Raw genomic sequence first — 16,202 nt, 5'->3', positions numbered from 1 at the left:
CTGGGAGCCCTCGATGCCTATTTAAAAAACAGAAGATGATTGGAGATACAAAGTTAAATTTAATCAAAGAAACAGCATTCCTTTCTCCCCCCCCCCCAACATTTGAGGGCCTGTCGTGACCAGTGCAGCTTAAAACTCCAATCACACTATTAAAATTTAAGAGGACTATTTTCCTAGAGAGAATGGAAAAAAAAACAAATGCTCTAGAAGGGACTTCACTTCCTCCAGTCGCTACTGTACTTGGGAGTTTATTGGTAAGATGCACAGATTTACTAACATGGATGCGTTAGGAACTTAAATCCATTGTTTCTCTAAACTCTGCCCTGAAACAATGCCTGGGATCAAAATTTCTTGTTAGCAATAGTTTTCATTTTTTAAATTTATTTTTATAACCTTGTTATGACAACCACGTACACGGGAGGTGAAACCTAAAACAAAGGCTGAAATAAGAGAAAAAACCATCCAGTGATCCTATAAACCAGAGATACAACAGCACTGTTCAGTTATTACAAGAGAATGACACAGAGTGACATGACCATGTGATAGTATTTGATACATTACAATCAGGTTACTTAAATATTTGATACGCTCTTAAAAAAATATTCATCAGTCCATTCCTCAGCTTTACAGTTCTACTCAGACTCTCTCATCCTGGAGGATTCCAAAGTGCTCTGAAATTATGGCAGCATTCCTGTTGTTGTCCTGCTGAAGTCAGTGGGAATTTTGCCTGAGTAAGGACTGCAGGAGTGAGAGGAAATTTATACATTCAAGAGCACTAAAATGCAGCAATCAACTGATCCATTGCACACTGTGCAACAATGGAGCTGGATGGGGGAGGAGAAAATTTTTGACCAAGGGCAAATGTCTACTCTTAAGAATAAGGCGATGGGCGCTTTAATATCCACATGGAGATTACATGATCTTACTTTTTAAGGTCTCATCTAAAAGACCCATATGTAATAAACTGCATTAAATCTGGGGGAAGGGCGAGGGTTAAGCTTTGGAAGAGCAGAGTCCAAACTTGCCAGGATTTGATCTTGTGGTTCCAGGCAATGGTGGCACATCAAGTGTGAGATTTAGATCATTCTACTAGAGACAGAAGGGGATGGCACAAAGAGCAAGAGGCGGGCTTGAACCAAAACCTGGAACTTCGGAAGGGTTAAAAAAAAATAATCAAACCCTGCATCTGATTATAGATTTTGCAAATGGCAGAACCCAATGGACTGAATTCAAATCCCAGATCTGGAACAAGTCAGATCTCCTTCTTAAGTTCACCTAAATGCCACTGATGACCTAGACCAGTGGTTTTCAAGCTATGGTCTGTGGCCCTCTGGGGGTCTGCAGACTATGTCTAAGATTTCCAAAGGGGTCTGCACCTCCATTCAAAATTTTTTAGGGATCCACAAATGGAAAAAGGTTGAATATCACTGACCGAGGTTAACCTCTTGTAGAGCTCATTAAGGTTATGTTGATAGCAAATGAAGTCTAAATAATAAGATGGGTGAACTAGAGTGCCTTGTGATAAAAGAGGCTATTGATATAATAGGCATCACAGAAACCTGGTGGACTGAGAGCAATCAATGGGCACAATCATTCCGGGATCAAAATATATGGAAGACAGAAGGTGGCAGGAGGATGGTATTATATGTGAAAGAAAATTAGATCAAATGAAGTAAAAACTTAACGATCACATTCCATAGAATGGCTATGGATAAAATTTCATGCTCCATAAAAATATACCCTCAGGGATTATGGTCGACCACTGACAGGAACAGTAATATGATGAGAAACCGGAAATGAAAGATGCTACAAATTAAGAACCCATAAAGTGGGGGATTCATTACCCAGATGGAATTGGGAACATTTCGACTCAGATGAAATGCAGAGACAATTCCTTGAATTTAAAGACTGTTCATGAGCCAGCGCTGTACGAACCACAAGGGGAAGCAATCTAATTAATCCTGAGTGGCGCACAGGAGCTGGTCAAAGAGGTACTATAGCAGACCACTGGAAATAGTGACCAATACAATAGCATTCACACTCTGTACGGGGAAGAACACCTCAACAGCCCAACACTGTGGCATTTAATTCAAAAAGGAACATACAAAATGAAGGGGGTTAGTCCAACAAAAGTTAAAGGTACAGTGATAAAGTGAAATCCCTGCAAGTTGCATGGCCCTTTTAAAGACACCATAATAGAGCCCAACTCAATATACCAAATTAAGAAACACAGTAAAAGAACAAAAAAAGAGCCACCGTGGCTTAATAAACCATGTAAAAGAACCGTGAGATAAAGACTTCGTTAGAAAGTGAAGTCAATCCTAGTGAAGGCAAAATAGAAAGGAGCAAAAACCTGCCACTTAAGTGCAAGAGTGATATAAAAAGCCAAAGAGATTTGAATTGAACGTAGCAAACTCCAAAGATAAACAAAATGTTTTTAAATACATCAGAAGCAGAAGCTGCTAAACAAACCATGGCCCTTGACAATCAAAATACAGAAGGATCGCTAAAGACATAAAGTCATTTCGAGAAGACTAAATGGATTCTTTGCTTCAAAGTCTTCACCAGCTGACGGATGTTAGGGAGATTCCAAACTAGCGTGTTTGTAGGTGACAATCTGAGGAACTGGTCCAGATTAGAGTGTCACTAGAGGAGTTTTTGGAATTAATTGATAAACTCACAATTAATCATATCCGGGAACCGATGGCATTCACCAAGAGTTCTGAAAGAACCAAATGTGAAAGTTGCGGAACTATTAACTAAGGTTTGTAACCCTGTCTTTAATGCTTCCAATTGGCTGGAAGTAGTAATTAACCTACAATATTAAAAAGGCTCCAGAGGTGAATGCCGCAATATCAGACCAGTAAGTCTGTAGTTGCGGCAAATTGATCGAAACAAGTAGAATAAAATTCTAGACACATAGAAAACAAACTGTGAGCAATAGTCAACATGCATTCGTGAAAGGGAAATCGTGTTCTACTAATCATTAGAGGTTTCTTGAAGGTCTAAACAACATGTGACAAGGGATCAAGTGGACATAGGTGCTAGATTTCCAGAAAGCGTTGCGAGGTCACTCAAAGGCTAACGGAATTAAGCTGCTCATGGGATACAAAGAGAAGCTCTTCATGATGAAACTGGGAAAAAGACAGGGACAAAAGGGTAGGGTATTAATGGTAAATTCTCAGAACTGGCAGAGGATAAACTAGTGGTGCCCCAAGGGTCATCCTAGACAATCTACTTCAATTTATTCATAAATGACTGAGAAAGGGGTAAACAGTGAGCGTGGCAAGGTGTGCAGATGATACCAAATTACTCAAGAGTAAGACCAAAGCAGATTGCAAGAATTCAAAAAGATCTCACAAACATAGTGATGGCACAAAATGGAAATGAATTAATAGATTAAGGTAAAGTAAGCACATGAAAAATAACCCACATCTACAATATCATGGGGGCAATAGATCAAGATCAGAGAAAGATGTTGGCGTCATCGTGGATAGTTTCTGAAGATGTCCCGTAGTCGCAGAGGCACGTCAAAAAAGCAACAGATGGTAGAATCATAAAAAGTAGATAGAGAATAAACTGAAAACATAATTATTGCCCTTATATAAATCTCATGTACGCCATTTCGAATACTGTGTACAGATTGGTTCTCACCTCAAAATATCTAACGAAAGGTTCAGAGAAGGGCAACTAAAATGATTAGGGGTTTGGAATGGGTCCCATATGCGAAAAGATTAAAGAGGCTAGGTCTCTTCAGCTTGGAAAAGAGGAGACTAAGGGGGGATATGATAGAGGTATATAAAATCATGAGTGATGTAGAGAAAGTGGATAAGGAAAAAAGTTATTTACTTATTCCCACAATACAAGAACTAGGAGTCACCAAATGAAATTATTAGGTAGCAGGTTTAAAACAAATAAAAGGAAGTTTTTCACACAGCACACAATCAGCTTGTGGAACTCCTTACCTGAGGAGGTTGTGAAGACTGGGACTATAACAATGTTTAAAAGGGAACTGGATAAATTCATGGTGGCTAAGTCCATAAATGTCTATTAGCCAGGAAGGGTAAAGAATGTTGTTCCTAGCCTCTGTTCACCAGAGGATGGAGATGGATGGCAGGAGAGAGATCACATGATCATTGCCTGTTAGTTTCATTCCCTCTGGGGCACCTGGCACTGGCCACTGTCGGTAGACAGATACTGGGCTAGATGAACCTTTGGTCTGACCCAGTACGGCCATTCTTATGTTCTTAATGTTATTAAGATCTGAAATAGCTTGTTCTTTATATTCAAAGAAGACTGAGGGGTAGAGGATTTTAGGAGAAAACTGCAAGATGAGGAGGAGCTTCCGAAAGCAACCATACAGTTGTGGGGTGTTCCAGCAATAGAATGTCTGGGGAATTTACATGTGCCTCCATAGTGCAAGTGGCTTCCGGGCTTTGGTTTAGAATTCATGTGTCCTGTTTCCTTTCTACTCTTCCCTCAGCTCATGTGTTCTTCGGTCCAGAAAGCCCTATTTGAGGAAGAGGATGAAGTGAAGAAACTGCAGCAGAAGGTGGCAACATTGGAGAAACGCAACAAGCAGCTGCGAGACCGGGTGAAGAAAGTCAAGAGGTCCCTCCGGCAAGCCAGAAAGAACAACAGGCACATGGAGCAGATAAACCGAAAGCTCAGTGAGAAGCTCTCCTCTGCAGGAGGCCAAATCCCGCATATTAACTCTTTAAAACAAGAGAACTCTCATGCTACCTACCTTAAAGTATAATGCAAGGTTTAGGGCAAAAGCCAATGATATTGGTGACTTAGGGCCTGATCTCATGCTCCTTACACAGCCAAATACTCCAGTGGGAGTTTTGCCTGCATTAGAATGCAGGATCTGGTCCTCACACCTTGTCTACACTGGCATTTGAACCATGTATGAAAAATAAATTGGAACTCTGTTTAGATGCAGTTCCAGATAAGCAGGATCCACGCTAGATTTGGCTGGACACTGTAGACTGGACCAAGCTGTCTGAAGAGTGCTTCCAAAGAGTCTGTTTGAGCCTTACGGGGATAGCAGCATCAATACCCTTTGGCTCCGTTTTCACTGCCCAGCCTGGCAGTATTTGAAACCAGGTTATCTGGATCTGCGTCTAGGATCGGATCCAGCTCTCACAGTCAATGGGCGTCTTTGCACTGACTTCCAATGGGAGCTGAATCAGGAACATAAAAAAAAAGATTTCAGATCCAGTTTTCAAGCAGGCTTCAATTTTCAGGGTAGACAAGGTCTCCTGTCTTGTAATCACTGTTTTAAGACATGATGGAGGTTGCTGGGCAACCTCATTTACCTAGGTTTAGATACCATAGAGATCACATCAATATCAACAGGGCATTAAAATTAAGGTAGTTTATATGTGTATATATCTTAAAATCCTATAGAAAATATTTTATTACACCTTTGATATAGTCTAATTTCTTAAAGTATGAAATAAATCCTGTTTCATGGAGGCAGTCATCCCTTAAAATATATTTCCCAACATTCCTCCTTAGGCACTGCCAAAAGAGATTAGAAACTGAATTTTTAAAATGGCTTAAGTTAAGGCAGCAATCTCATTGGTTGACGAGGATGCCAACCTTGTGTATATATAGCAGTTCATGGCTTGGAAATAGCCAAATCACCGCTCTTCATATCAATATGCCATGGAAGAGTAATGAAAAAAAATAAATAAAGGAAGGCATTCGGTGTGTTTCCCCTTTTTGTTTTTGTTAATATTTATTTTATAATCAATTTACGTGACCTGAATAAAAATACACTTAATATTTGCAGCTTTAGGAGAGAGGCAGACAGACTTTGCCCAACCAAGGGCAACACTGACAATTTGCCAGGGCTACACCTGACTTGCATAAAAATGACCAGATATTAGCTTATCTTTATTCCAGAAATGTGGGCCATAGAGGTATAGGTCCCTGCATGCAATGCTTGATTTGAACCCTCAAACCTTACTAGACTATCCAGATCATGGCAGAACATTGCATGCTGGGATATGTAGTCTCCACAGGCTACACCTCTGTACTGAAGAGAAGCGCAACCACAGGCTGCATTGGGTTCATGCTCCATCCATGCATTAAGACCTAGAGTGAGCCTGTACCAACTTTTATACAACCATTTGTATCAAACCAAGCTGACTTTGATACTTACCTGTTGCTTTGGCTTCTAGGAAGCTGCTGAAGTTTAATTATCTTGTAACTCTGCTCTGCTTAGAAATAGAAGCATATATTTTTCTCTGAAATAATACTGGCATTTCTTAAAAGTCTGACTCTTCTATAAACTGCAGCAGCTTCAAATTGTCTGCCTGTCAAGTCCGTATAATTCAGGTTGAAATAGTACAATTTCTGGAGAACTACTGAAGGTTTTCTTAGCATCCTAAAAAACATCAATGGATTTTTACTTAGTCAAAAATAAAATCCAGAAGAAAGTATCTAGGTTTTGTGTTGTTTCTATTTTTAAACTGTTTGAATAAAATTAACTGTTTTCTTGGCATTGGTACTAAAATTCTGTGTTTAATTAATAAAAATGTTCCATGTTAATCCTGTATATTAGTCAGGCCAATAAGATGTTACTAATACAACTAGATTGTCATTTTTTAAGTGAAAATGTGATTTTCAATCAAAACAACATTTTGCAGAATATTTTTGTTTTGGTCAAAACTTTGTCAACAAAAATACTGAAATTTCTCGTTTTGTTTTGTGGGGGAAAATCCCATTCTTTCATTTTAAAACTTTTTTCCTCTTCTTTTCTGGTGGGGGGAAAAAGTACAAAGAAGCAGGAGTATTTGTTTCCCTCTAGGAATTTCAAACATTCATTGTATGTTTGATCAGTTGGTTGAATTTTTCATTAAAAAAAAAAAAAAATGATGCAAATTGAAATATTTCTCTTTTTTTTTTTTGGACCAGCTCTGAAGAGGTGGTCTAGTGGCCTGAACACTGCACTAGGAGGCAGAGACTCCTTAGTTCTGATCTTCACTCTGATCCTGATCCTTCAGAATCATAACTTAGACAAGAGTTTTCAGAAAATTGTGTGTGCACTTTGCACATGCAGACACATGCATACAATTCATGCCTTGTTTTTACATGGTTACTATGGTCATACTTTGAATCCCGATAACTAAATGTACCAGTTTAGGTATGTAATTGTAACACACACAATTCATAGAGTTAAGATCAGAAGGGACCATTAGATCATCTAGGCTGGGTGTAATTTAATAACCTGCGATATACAGGAGGTAGGTTACCCCCGAACTGAGCCCAATAACTCATGTAAATGACCTTAAACTCTACCTCATTCTTCTCTCTGTAAAATGTGGATACTACTACTTACCTATCTGGCCAAATAGTGAGAATTACAAACATTATCTAGACTTACTGAAGCGATACATATTATTAGCAGTCTACATCCGAGTATTCAGATATTGGGAGATCCACATTTCACAAATACCCACTAGCTTCATAGCTTGTATTACTTGTGAGATATGTGCATGTACTGTATTTAGTAAGGGCTGATACATAGAGTCCAGTGATGTGTGTATATCCCTACATTAAACACAAATGCACTGCCACTATGCTCACGGTCATGCACTGTGATTGCAAGGTATAATGCCTGTAATGATGGAAGTATTGTCCCTTTCCATCTGAGGAAGGTACCTGGTGGAAACACGTAAAGCCAGATTGTGACTGGCCCTTGCGCAGGTACACAATAATGGTGTAACATCCTGGCTAAGTGTGAGTGTCCTTCTCCAGTGGGTGATCCACAGAGGATAAGTGTACTACTTCTATCAGTTAGAGGAGATACTCCTTGAGCTCAAGGAGTATCTCCTCTAACTGATAGGAGTAAAAGCTGGCACTAAAGTACTTGGGTTCTTTCCCTGATGGTTGTTGCACATGGTAGATTTGAAATCTAATGTGCAACTCCTTGGCTAAGTGTCAGATTATTACATGGGCACAAGGTGCAGGGTACAGGCACAAGTGCAGTTCTTGGTAGCAGCGGTGTGCACTCTAGATTTCAAATTCACAGTCTGACAAACCATCAGGAATAGAAACTTAAAAACAATGGAAAGCGATTGTCTGCTCCTGCCACCTCAGTACGGTGGGGAGCTCACCCTCCTAAAAGCTGGAGCAACACCCCTCCTTCCAGGAACACAACACTTTCTGGAAACACGTCAAGGGCAGTGCCTATTCTCCTTGTTTCTAACCAAAGCTCTCACATGTACTATATTTTGTGAGCCGTTCTACATTTCAGTCAAATCAGACTCCCTGTCTCACTAATTCGGGAAGTAATACATAGATGAGAGCACATGCTCCCATCAAAATATCCCTTAGCCTAGAGGAAGGTGTACTGGACTAGGATCCAGAAGACCACAAAGGTCAAGCCTCACCTTTTCTACTAAGTGGTGTTAATAATGTACACTTCACTCCCCTCTACTGTGGAGCCCCGGTTATTAGCCAGGGCCCCATTGTGCTAGGTGCTGTACAAACACAGAACAAAAGGATGATACAGTTGCACTGGGTAATTTCCATTTTTCCGTAACTTAAATTTTGTTGGTGTGGGGAACAGCATGAGTTGAATTTAGGGGTAGCCTGATCATGCTCTTCCTCCCACTGGCACCCCAGGTAAAGACTTCCCCTCACACACACAATCCTTTAACAGCCAGGGCAGGGATCCCCTCAGATCTCCACCCACATCTGTAACAGATTGAAGAACCATTTCATTTGATTCACACAGAGGCAAAATCCTTAACAATGGGTTTATGGTTTAAAATACATATGACATCTATCAGCTATGGCACGGCATGTTTCAAAACCCAGGTGTTACTTAGGTCAGTCTTTGATCACATGTCAATGGTTGGTGACACTCATCAGATCTGAAGTGGAGGCCACCAACAGAGGCCTGTACTTCACAGGCACAGACTGGCCCCTAGACTGTATAGCACGTAAATTCCCCCAGATTTAGAGAACGTGTCTATTGACAGAGCAGAGGAAACCAAGTGAACTGGATGATTCCCTCTCATGAATTACAAGCATCATCATGATTTAACAACCCCACAAAGGTGGCGATTAGAAAATCATGCAGCAAAGGAGGAAGATTTATGGAGGACAGTGTTAGCAGCTTTCTCTGGATTGCAGCAACAGAGAAATATAGGCAAGACAATGATTCCCATATGTCTGAATATTAATTTGGAGGAACAGCCACGCTCTGTTTCTGTGTTGGTTTATTTATTTTATTGGCGTGCGGGTGACAGAATAATTGTGTTCTGGAACTAGGGACAACAGTACTGCTTCTGATATCAATTGCACTCCACAGAATAATTCCACTCAAGTTAGATTTATCCTGTTGCAATGGAGATCACAATCTGTCCCAGTATTTTTAAGATTGATCATAGAATCATAGAACTGGAAGGGACCTTGAGAGATCATCTAGTCCAGTCCCCTGCACTCGTGGCAGGACTAATTATTTAGACCATCCCTGAGAGGTGTTTGTCTAACCTGCTCTTAAAAATCTCCAATGATAGAGATTCCACAACCCACTAGGTAATTTAGTCCAGTGCTTAACCAACCTGATAGTTAGGAAGTTTTCCCTAATGTCCAATCTAAACCTCCCTTCCAGCTATTTAAGTCCATTGCTTTTTGTTCTATCCTCAGAGGTTAAGAAGAACAATTTTTCTTCCTCCTCCTTGTAACAACCTTTTACATACTTCAAAACTGTTTTCACGTCCCCTCTCACTCTTCTCTTTTCCAGGCTAAACAAACCCAGTTTTTTCAATCTTCCCTCATAGGTCATGTTTTCTAGCCCTTTAATCAATTTTTGTTGCTCTTCTCTAGACTCTGTCCAATTTGTCCACAACTTTCCTGAAATATGGCGCCCAGGACTGGACACAACACTCCAGTTGAAGTCTATTCAGCGCAGTGTAGAGGGGAAGAATTACTTCTTGTGTCTTGCTTACCACTCTCCTGCTAATACATCCCAGAATTATGTTTACTTTTTTTGCAACAGCATTCCACTATTGACTCATATTTAGCTTGTGGTCCACTACGACCTCCAGATCCCTTTCCGCAGTACTCCTTCCTAGACAGTCATTTCCCATTTTGTATGTGTGCAACTGATTGTTCCTTCCTGAATGGAGTACTTTGCACTTTGAAATTATTGAATTTCATACTATTTACATCAGACCATTTCTCCAGTTTGTCCAGATCATTTTGAATTGTAATCCTATCCCAATAAAGCCCCAGTTTCTCCTATTCACAGAAATATAAAGTCTCCCTAGATCGGAGAATCCCCCATCACAGTGACAGAGGAGAAGTTTTTCCTTTTTGGGATGGAAACCTATCCAAAGACCTGAATGAAAGAACATGGATAGCAGATGAAATCAGCAAAGCCTGTCAGCTGGTTCCAGCAATAAATCTAAGTAATTGCTATAAATTTCCACTTTCCCCCCCATTTAGCCACAAATTATTTTCATTTCAGTCACAGGAACTTTGATATTTCACCCAAGCTCAGAGCACTTGCCATACAAAACACTGTTTCCAGCATCAGTTTTAGTCTTGGCACATTAGTGTTGTCAAAAACGAGAAGAGAAAGAGCAGCAGTGTGGTCCCGTGGGAATGAGGAGAGCTGTTATTTAGATTACAGTAGCGCCTAGAGGCCTCAATCCAGATTGGGCTCTCATTATGCTAGGCCCTGTGCAAACCTCCGTCAGGCACAGCCCAACCCAACCCCAAAGTACTTACAATCGAAATACACAGACAAAATGAAACAGGAGGCACCAAAAGGTGAAATGATTTGCCCAAGGTCACACAGCAGATTAGTGCGGAGGTGGGAACAGAGCACAGCTCTCTTGAGTCCCAGTCCAGTGCCCTATCTGCTAACCACACTCTTTCTAATTGAGTTCCTCTCCCAGCATTGCCATTGACTGATGTATGATCTCAGGTAAAATCACTTCACCTCCCTATACCAATTTTGAATGGGCCAGGGTCAATGTACAGCCAGCCTTCACACCTGGGGCCAACAAGAGTGTCCCACATGCGGCTGTGGCCAGAGACAGACAGCGTCACGTGCCATGGATGATTGCCCTTTGATAAAATTTGCCGGTGGTCTGAGGGCTCTGCACTTGGCTGATGAGGCTGCCATAAATTGGCTTGGCAAGCGCCTCATCTGATAAGACAATAACCTGCCTATGTCCTCAGTTTTCCCAGCTGTGAAATGGGGCTAGTGACACTGAAATTCAATGACTTGTGTCACACAGGACGTCAGACAAGATGATCGCAATAGTCCGTCCAAGCCTGAACATCTATGAATACTTCTTTCAATTCCGTGCTCGCTTTATGCTGCCTACATCCTTGAGATTCTCTGTGTCTCCAGATGTGTGCACCTCAGCTGTTTCTACAAATTGTCTGAGTTCTGGACTCCACATACCAGAACACCACAGATGCACTAACTAAATCTGTGATAAAGCTAGAGCCAATCGGAACACAGGATTTTTTTCCCCCTGCTGAAAATTTTGATGAAAACAGGAATATTTTCATTGCCATGCGTTTCCCGCAGAAAATGCCCCAAAGTTTGGCTGCACACCAAAATATTTCTGCGAAAGCCTTTTCTGGTTTTGAGCATTCAGTCCCCCCTCTTCCTCCGATAGAATATTGAAATTTTTCATGTAAAGCAGAAAAAAGAAATCCATAAAAAAACAGTTCTGACAGAAAATATTTGACCAGCCCTAGGTAAGACCCTGCCCTGGCCCCATTTCTGTATGGCTAACTCCAGCAGCGAGACCCTATTCCAGAAGCTATTTACTGTTGCAATTATGTTCTATTCCAACTGCCACCTTCCGAAATATGTTAGAGGTGGTGTCTCCCCAGCATCGCTGTTTTAATTTGAGGACAAAGTGCTGAACAGAATTGCAAGTGTCAGTACTATTATTTATTTCATCACCTTCTCCTGCATCTTCCTCCCATAGAGGGGAAAAAAAATTCACACAAAGGTCCTGAATTAAAGGCCTGGAGACTTTCATGCACATCAGAGTTGGGCAAACTACGGCCCGTGGGCCACATCCAGCCCGCAGGACTGTCCTGCCCAGGCCCTGAGCTCCTGGGTGGGAAGGCTATCCCCCAGCCCCTCCCTCGCTGCCCCTTTCTCCCCCGCAGCCATGCCGCCGTGCAGGCAACGCTCTGGGCGGTGGAGCTGCGTATTCCTGCCAAGCAGAGCGGCAGCGTGTCTGACTCTGGCCGGCATGGCAGCCAAACATGCTGCTCTGCTCGGCATGGTAAGTGGGCCAGGGCTGGGGCTGGGAGGTTGTATAAGGGGTGGGGGGTCCCGGGGAGCAGTCAGGGGATAGGGAGCAGGGGGTGGTTGAATGGGGTGGAGGTTCTGGGGGGGGCTGGCAGGAGATGGGGAACAGGGGGTTTGGATCGAGTGTGGGAGAATGGAACTTGGATGAGAAGCCTAAAGAACGTGAAGACAGATTAGCTAGGTATAGAGGCGGGGCAGTTAGGGGATAAAGATCAGGGGGGTTGGATGGGTCAGGGGTTCTGAGGGGTGCAGTCAAGGGGCAGGAGGTGGAAGGGGTCAGATGGAGGTGGGGGCTAGGCTGTTTAGGGAGGCACAGCCTTCCCTACCCGGCCCTCCATCCAGTTTTGCAACCCCAATGTGGCTCTCGGGCCAAAAAGTTTGCCCACCCCTGATGTACATGGTATAAGACCATGCACTAGGATCCAGCATACAAATCAAATGCATGTAAAAATACACTGACAGGGCAATCTGCTAGAACTGAGCATAGGAGCTTTGCTAAGGGCCTGATCCTGTGAGGTACTGAGTGCCCTCAGCTCCCATTGACTTCAGGGACCATGTGGGATCAAGCCCTAAGCGTTTTTGCATTCTATAGTCTCCTGCAACTACACTGGGCAGAAGATGTAAGTGAGTGGCACAGCAATTCAGCATGCTTTATTCAGGGGTAATGCTACAGTGGGCTACAGATTAGCGTTAGTTTTCACTGTGGAATAAACAATGACCCATGGCCAATTATATTTCAGCCACAGGCAATTATTCTAGCCCAAGTGTGAATCAAATTAATTCTTTCTAGGTGGGTTTGAGAGTGTGAATAGGCATTTTTCCCCACATGTAAATGAAGTAGAGCAGAGGCCAGAGTTTAATAGCTAAGTGTTTCTCTTTTTTTCCATATGTGACACTGCATTCCACACAAGGCTGTAGTGGAACCAAATGAGCATGTTTTCAGACCAGGGGTAGGCAACCTATGGCATGCGTGAGCTGATTTTCAGTGGCACTTCCATTGCCCGGGGCCTGGCCACTGGTCCAGGGGGCTCTGCATTTTAATTTAATTTTAAATGAAGTTTCTTAAATATTTTAAAAACCTTATTTACTTTATATACAATAATAGTTTAGTTATATATTATAGACTTAGAGAAAGAGTCCTTCTAAAAATGTTAAAATGTATTACTGGCACATGAAATCTTAAATTTGAGTGAATACTCGGCACAGCACTTCCAAAAGGTTGCCGACGTCTGCTTTAATGGTTACAAATGGGTCTCCTGGGATCTCGTCTTGCTCCAATACTAATTCACTGTGTGAACTCGGGTAAACCACTTAACCTCTCTGCCCCTCAGTCTGACCCCTGGAAAATACGTACCTGCATCCCCAGAAGTCCTGTGAGGCTTTCATAGTTCATCTCCGCAAAGGACACTGAGGTCCTCGGATGACAAATGATACTCATGTGCTCCAGGCAGCGACATCTACAAGAACGTCACCATTGTTGTCAGTAGAATCTTGGATGAGCCAGAGGGGCCATACAAGTGCCCCATCTTTTGGCATGTGAGTGATACAGAGGCTTTACAATGCTCTTTGTCCCTTGGTTGGTTGGCTCTCTCTCCACATAGAATAAAAGTGCCAATCCTGAGTGCAGCAAACTTGGATTTCTGCCTAGGGGAAATGTGATCCATCAGCAGCAATTTGTTTTCTCTTGCTTCTTCACTACCAGAAGTCATTAACAGTTACCAGCAGGCCCAGGAAGAGCGCAGCTAGGCCTAAAATGACTGCAGCTGGCACAGTGAAGAGAATGAGGGTCTAGGCAGCAACGAAGCAGCCGTGCCTGGCCTGGGTCAGCTGATTCAGGCCCACAGGGCTGTAAAATGGCTGTGTAGACATTCGTGATGGGCGAGGGTCCCTGATCCCCGACTCCAGCCTGGCAGCTCCCTTTCATCACATCAGCACCCCCAGCAGACACGGGGGAAAGTGACCTCATGCTGCATCTGTTACAAGCTCACCTCCTTGTGCTGATCAATGGGCCTTGATCGGCAGCAGTCCTTTTATAGCTCTCACTGGGGAGGGAAGGCAGTGCTGGTTTCCTGCTTGTGGAATCAAGTATTGCTTTCAAAGCCATGCCTTCCTAGGGCTGGAGGGGCATGTTTAATTAATAAGAGATGGTATCATAGAGAGATGTGGTTTCAAGTTGGGTGGAAGAGTCATAAGTGAAATGAGCCTGGTGGCCATATTCTAATCCTCATGGATGCTTGGAATGCGAACGGAGACATTCATGCATCAGAATCAACTCAGAGTTAATTAAAGGAAATAGTACTTGACACTTGGTTTTCATCCTCAAAGCACTTTACATATATTAACTGAAATTAAACAGTGATACCCTAGAGACCAAGAGAGGATACTGTACCAAACTCATCCACGGCAGAGAATAAGCTTACACCGTTCCCTTTACGTTTAGTGATGCTCCACGCAATCAGCTTGGATCATCATAAAATGGGCAAATTTATCCATGGTATAAAGCTACTGACAAAAGTATCATTACATGGTCCCAGGGTGAACGTGGTCCATCATGTTTAGTGTCACCGGAGCTAGCCACACAGAATTATTACCATATCTCCTTATTACCCAAAGGCTTTTTCGCTTGAGGAGGATTTCAATTCCTGCACACACTGGAATTCCCACATCTACCTGATTCCTATAGAAACAGCAGCAGCCCCAAAGCTCAGCTATGTCCTAGGAACTAACTTCTGAAAACAGAAAAACGGAGCAATGGCTATATTTTATCTATCATTTTCTCACTGTGGTAGACAAATGTTTGTCCCTGGGAGGGATACCTCCAGGTCAAATTCCTTTAAAGTACACTTAACTCAGGTAACTGAAACCTCAAGCTGCTGAAGGAAGGGACCCAGGCATATTTTCAGAAACCTGTAATCATTTTATAATTTCACTAATGCTGCTTTGAATGATCATTTGGAAGTCTGCCGCCTCAGCGAGTCTAGAACTCAGATCTTCTTGGTCCAAAAGTACAACCCTCTACCACTCAAGCTAAAGGAGAAGCTCCCTTCAATGGCTATCAGTATAAGGCCTATAACAAAACTGAGTCCGTGCAGGGTATGTGTATATAATACATACAGCCGTATGCACACGTTGATGCACCTACACACGCACACAGAGTTTGTTATGGTATTCTTCCAGACTTAATTGTCACTCTTAAACCCTTTTGAGTTCTTGTAAGCCTTCCTTTCCTGAGGTTCAGAATAGGCTGTCTTGATGTGTTTTGTTTGGAAGCTCAAGGGTGTTAAGAGTTCTGGTTAAGCTTTCAATTATCTAAATCCAAGACTAAGTGGAAACCGAGTGGAAAGTTTCCTACTAAGTAAGAGTCTTTGTAAATGCCAAGCCTGTTCCTATGCAGATAATCCCTAGACTGTTTATATGCTGGAGGAGCTGAAAGTCAGAGTCACTCAGCATCCCACCCTTCAGATACACCACAAATCAGTCTGTAGAATGGCTGCCAGGCCTGCCTCAAAGAGCTGAGCAGAGTATGTTTACAGTGGAAGGTGCCCATCCCACACTGCATGGTGGGAAGACCTGTCCAGTTCCAGGCTCAGTGATACTCACCATCCTGTGAGTGTAAGGGTATGTCTACACTACACGATTATTCCGATTTTACATAAACTGGTTTTGTAAAACAGATTGTATAAAGTCGAGTGCATGCAGCCACACTAAGCACATTAATTCGGTGGTGTGCATCCATGTACCAAGGCTAGCGTCAATTTCCAGAGCGTTGCATGATGGGTAGCTATCCCGTAGCTATCCCATAGTTTCCGCAATCTCCCCCGCCCATTGGAATTCTGGGTTGAGATCCCAATGCAAAAACAGTGTCACAGGTGATTCTGGGTAAATGTCTCCG

General features: G+C 42.5%; 1 protein-coding gene across 1 annotated transcript in view; it reads left to right on the top strand.

Annotated features, from left to right (window-relative positions):
• CCDC3 (coiled-coil domain containing 3) overlaps positions 1-6,574 on the top strand; it is a 64,690-nt gene extending 58,116 nt beyond the window's left edge. Inside the window, exon 3 of the mRNA XM_032798318.2 lies at positions 4,484-6,574. Within this exon, the coding sequence (XP_032654209.1) occupies positions 4,484-4,759 (276 nt within the window). The 3' untranslated portion in view covers positions 4,760-6,574. The remainder of the gene's footprint in view (positions 1-4,483) is intronic.
• The last annotated feature ends 9,628 nt before the right edge of the window (positions 6,575-16,202 follow it).

Source organism: Chelonoidis abingdonii, chromosome 1 (genome assembly GCF_003597395.2).
Source record: "Chelonoidis abingdonii isolate Lonesome George chromosome 1, CheloAbing_2.0, whole genome shotgun sequence".
NCBI lineage: Eukaryota > Metazoa > Chordata > Testudines > Testudinidae > Chelonoidis > Chelonoidis abingdonii.
Note: the sequence above shows the minus strand (reverse complement) of the source record. Positions and strands in the feature narration are given on the sequence as shown.